This window comes from Nematolebias whitei, chromosome 1 (genome assembly GCF_014905685.2).
Source record: "Nematolebias whitei isolate Nwh7 chromosome 1, NemWhi1, whole genome shotgun sequence".
NCBI lineage: Eukaryota > Metazoa > Chordata > Actinopteri > Cyprinodontiformes > Rivulidae > Nematolebias > Nematolebias whitei.
The window spans coordinates 46,911,875-46,915,479 of NC_056498.1; the positions used below are offsets into that span (position 1 = coordinate 46,911,875).

At 44.2% G+C, this 3,605-nt stretch overlaps 1 protein-coding gene across 1 annotated transcript in view; it reads left to right on the forward strand.

Moving 5' to 3' along the window:
• Positions 1-1,260: 1,260 nt before the first annotated feature.
• Positions 1,261-3,605, forward strand: part of plpp4 (phospholipid phosphatase 4) — an 86,580-nt gene continuing 84,235 nt past the window's right edge. The window contains exon 1 of the mRNA XM_037689859.1: positions 1,261-1,427. Coding sequence (XP_037545787.1) covers positions 1,261-1,427 — 167 coding nt within the window. The remainder of the gene's footprint in view (positions 1,428-3,605) is intronic.

Below are 3,605 nucleotides of genomic sequence, written 5' to 3' on the forward strand. Positions count from 1 at the left end.
AGGCCGAGCGAAAATCATCTTCTCCCTGCTCCTTTTCTGTTGTTCTGCTCGAGTGGCTCGTATGATTTAATGAACGCACACACACACGCACACGTGGAAACGGGAAAGATGGGAAGCACACTGTGCATGGCAGGAATGCACATCGCCCGCCACCCTTCATGGCAGTTTCATGTTTTTGTCTGTTTGTTTGTTAGCAAAATATTTCATGAAGTGCTCAACGGATTTTAATAAAACTTTCAGAGAAGACTCATCGCATGCTCAGCTTGTCAAGGTTGGGAGTCAAACCAATTTAAGATGGCCGCCACATAAATGTCTATAGTTCAGCTAATTTTACACAGACCGAGCTCAAATGTAGCGTGGTAGTAGCTGAGCCTTGTCCTCAACTTATTCTTTAAGAGCAACACTTTGCATAACAATTTGATTCAAACTTTATCAAACTGGAGTTTACCCTGTTTGTTTGTTAGCAAAATATCTCACAAACCATTGGATGGGCATTAATGAAACGTTTATTTTGAAGTAAATATTCACATTTTCATATTTTTTGATGAAGCGAGTAAACCCAACCAAGATGGCTGCCAAAGTCAATTAACCTTAGAATACACAAAAATGGCTACGCTCATCAAATTGAACAGACACCGAGCTAAAAGTTGGTGTGGTGGTAGCTGAGGGTCCTTCAAAACACTCTGAGGACTGACTGAGGCCTCAGTGGTCATTTTGACCCAAGGGCAGCAGGAGGGTTAAGGTTTGACCAAACTCGACATGAGATTAGTTTAAAACACAAACACATAAACCGTGGCGGGCGATAAGCATTCCTCCAAGGACTGCTGGACCTTTAATTTGAAATAAGCGTGCACGTGGGCAAAGGATTTGTTCCATAAAGAGTTTTCCTACTCAAACCAACATGAAGCTGTGGGGCTGCTGGTGCGTTCAGGTGACTCATGAATAAATCAGACGCCATCGTCCCCAGGCGCACCTGGACTCACCGGGGCCACCTGAGATGACCCGCTCCACCCGACACCCGCACGCGCCGCGCGTCTCATTTCTCACTTGTGTCTTCATCTGACAGCAGCTGCCGCTAAACGATAAGAAAAGTCAGAGGGCGGCGCGGGAAACTCCTGATGAGAGGAAAAGTCACGCGCGAAACTCCGCTGCGCATCAGCTGCTCCTCGGGATCAGCAGCAGATTGTTCTTCAATAAAACAGCTGATTTGTCCCGCTGCGCGCGCCTCGTACTCCGCCTGATGCCCATTCACTCAACAGGATGGTGATGATGATGATGTCCTACCTTCCTCTGTCCGTGTCCGTCCCTGGTCGCGCGCCTCCAGACTCTCTGCGCGTCCTGCTGCTGCACCGCCGACCCAAGTCTGTGCTCCCTCCTCCCCCCTCCTCCCCCTCTCTGCCTCTGCAGCTCCGTCACACCGAGAGAGAGTCCGAGTCCAGCAGCAGGAACCGAACCTGCACTTCTTTCCCCTGAAGCTTAAAGTGACAGTTCGGGCGTTTTAAAGTGGGGGCTCCGTGGGAAAGTTACGTTCCTCCCTGAGACTAAGAGCCGCAGGGGCGATCCTAGAATCTGCCGTTTAGGGGGCGCTTAGCCCCTAGTGCTGACAATGGCTCTTGGCTTTAACAACCCAGTGGTCATTGGTCTGAAGCATTTGTAAAATAAATAAATAAAAGGAGGGGGGGGGGGGGGGGGGGGTGTCACACTGATGAGGCGGGGGTCCTCCCCCATAAAATGTTGAATAAAGTAGATGCCATTTCCTGCATTCTGGTGTTTTTTAACAGTTTTTTTTATTATTATTTTTTTTAGATTTACCTACATAATAAACACAATTCAATTCACGACAAGCAGTCGTTTAATTAATTAACTATTTTATTCACGTCACAAAAAGAAGTAGCGCTAAGCTAGCGGCACGCAATACCAACGCACTAGCTAAGATGCTACAGACGTAGCGCTTCGCTTTACATTACACAACCTATTAAACACTTTGTTAAAACTAAACTGATTTTGTAAAAAGACTAAACTTATGCAACCAGTAGTTACAACATAAAACACACTAAACAAAACAACTAGCTTTAAACATTAACCTTTAAATTAAGCATTTAATGTAATTATGACAGGAAATGGAGGATTTACCTGCAGTTACCTTCGTACAGGTGAACATGTGGTACTTCCTGTTTATAACTTATATTCAGCCACTGGCCTTTATCATCTTTTACATTTTTCCACACTCAGTTTAGGTTTTGAAATGTAATAAACTTTATTAAATCCTCTAAACTCTCAGGGTAACTGAATCACATATTCTCCACTGAAAACGTTTAATAATTTTTTTCTGTTGATTTTTTTACGACATCCTTCTGACCAAAGTGTTCGAAATGCAAAACCCAGACAGAGTTGTCAGAGGAAAAGGGGGTGGAGCTCCTGCAGGTAAGGGGCGTTCACTTCGGGACAAATTGAGGTCGCCGATTGGTCAGTTGCTGACGAGCCTGCTGGATTGATTGACAGGTGGCGTTGGGGATCCAACTTGAGCAAAAAAAAATAAATAATAGAAATATTTTTCTGGCCCGTTTAAGAACGTTATCATTTATTCCAAATTTATTCAATATTTTGGTGAATTTAAGGTTTGAGAACTGAGTTTCCTTACAAAATTCTAAAGATGGGTTCTTTATTCGTCAGCGGCGCTGAGTTAAAATTTAGAGGCTAAAATGGCCCCTGCTGACCCGACTAGGTAATGTTTTAAACTAAGAAAAAATAAATTACTAGAACCACCTGAATTCACAATAATTAATTCGGTACCAAGTTAAGAATTAATGTTTCAGAAATTTTAAATCAAATGATAAAAATATATAAATTAAATATTTTTCATTTTTATTGCACTTCAAGGGTGGTGCATTAAACGTAGAGAAGAGAAACAACGTCGATCCCATCATGCTGGTGTTGATCCTGTATCAATGCTCGTATTGATCGTATTGATGTTTGGATCGATCAGCCAAACCACCCGACTGATGTCAACACGTGGAAGACGTGAGGAAACTGTCCCACAACAAAAACATGACATGTGAAAAAACCCACGCAGCACCGAGAGAACATGCAAACTCCACCCAGAAAGGCCCACGGCCGGGATTTAAACCGGCAACCTTCTTGCTGAGAGGCAACAGCTCTACCAAATGAACCACCGTGCCGCCCTGATGTTTATCAACCACCAAAAAAATAAAAATTAAATAAAATAAAATGAAGAATACGCTCATCGTCAACTCCGTCGCCCCGTCCAGTTTTTGCAGCTCGTTTTTCTTAAATCGTGTTTCTCAGTTTGGTTGTGTCGCTTTGGTTTGTTTTGGTTGCCATGGCAACACTGACTTATTGATGTTTCTACAGTTGTTACGTACATTAATACTCTCTGGGCGTTAGCACTCCCAGCACTCCTGGGCCTAATATGAAACTGAAATAAAACGCAGCTGTGGCTCTTCTGGTCTTAGCTGCTCTCGGGCTAGCCGTTAGCTCGTCTCAGGCTAGCAGTTAGCTCGTCTCGAGCTAGCCGTTAGCTCGTCTCGGGCTAGCCGTGCCGTTAGCTCGTCTCGGGCTAGCCGTTAGCTCGTCTCGGGCTAGCC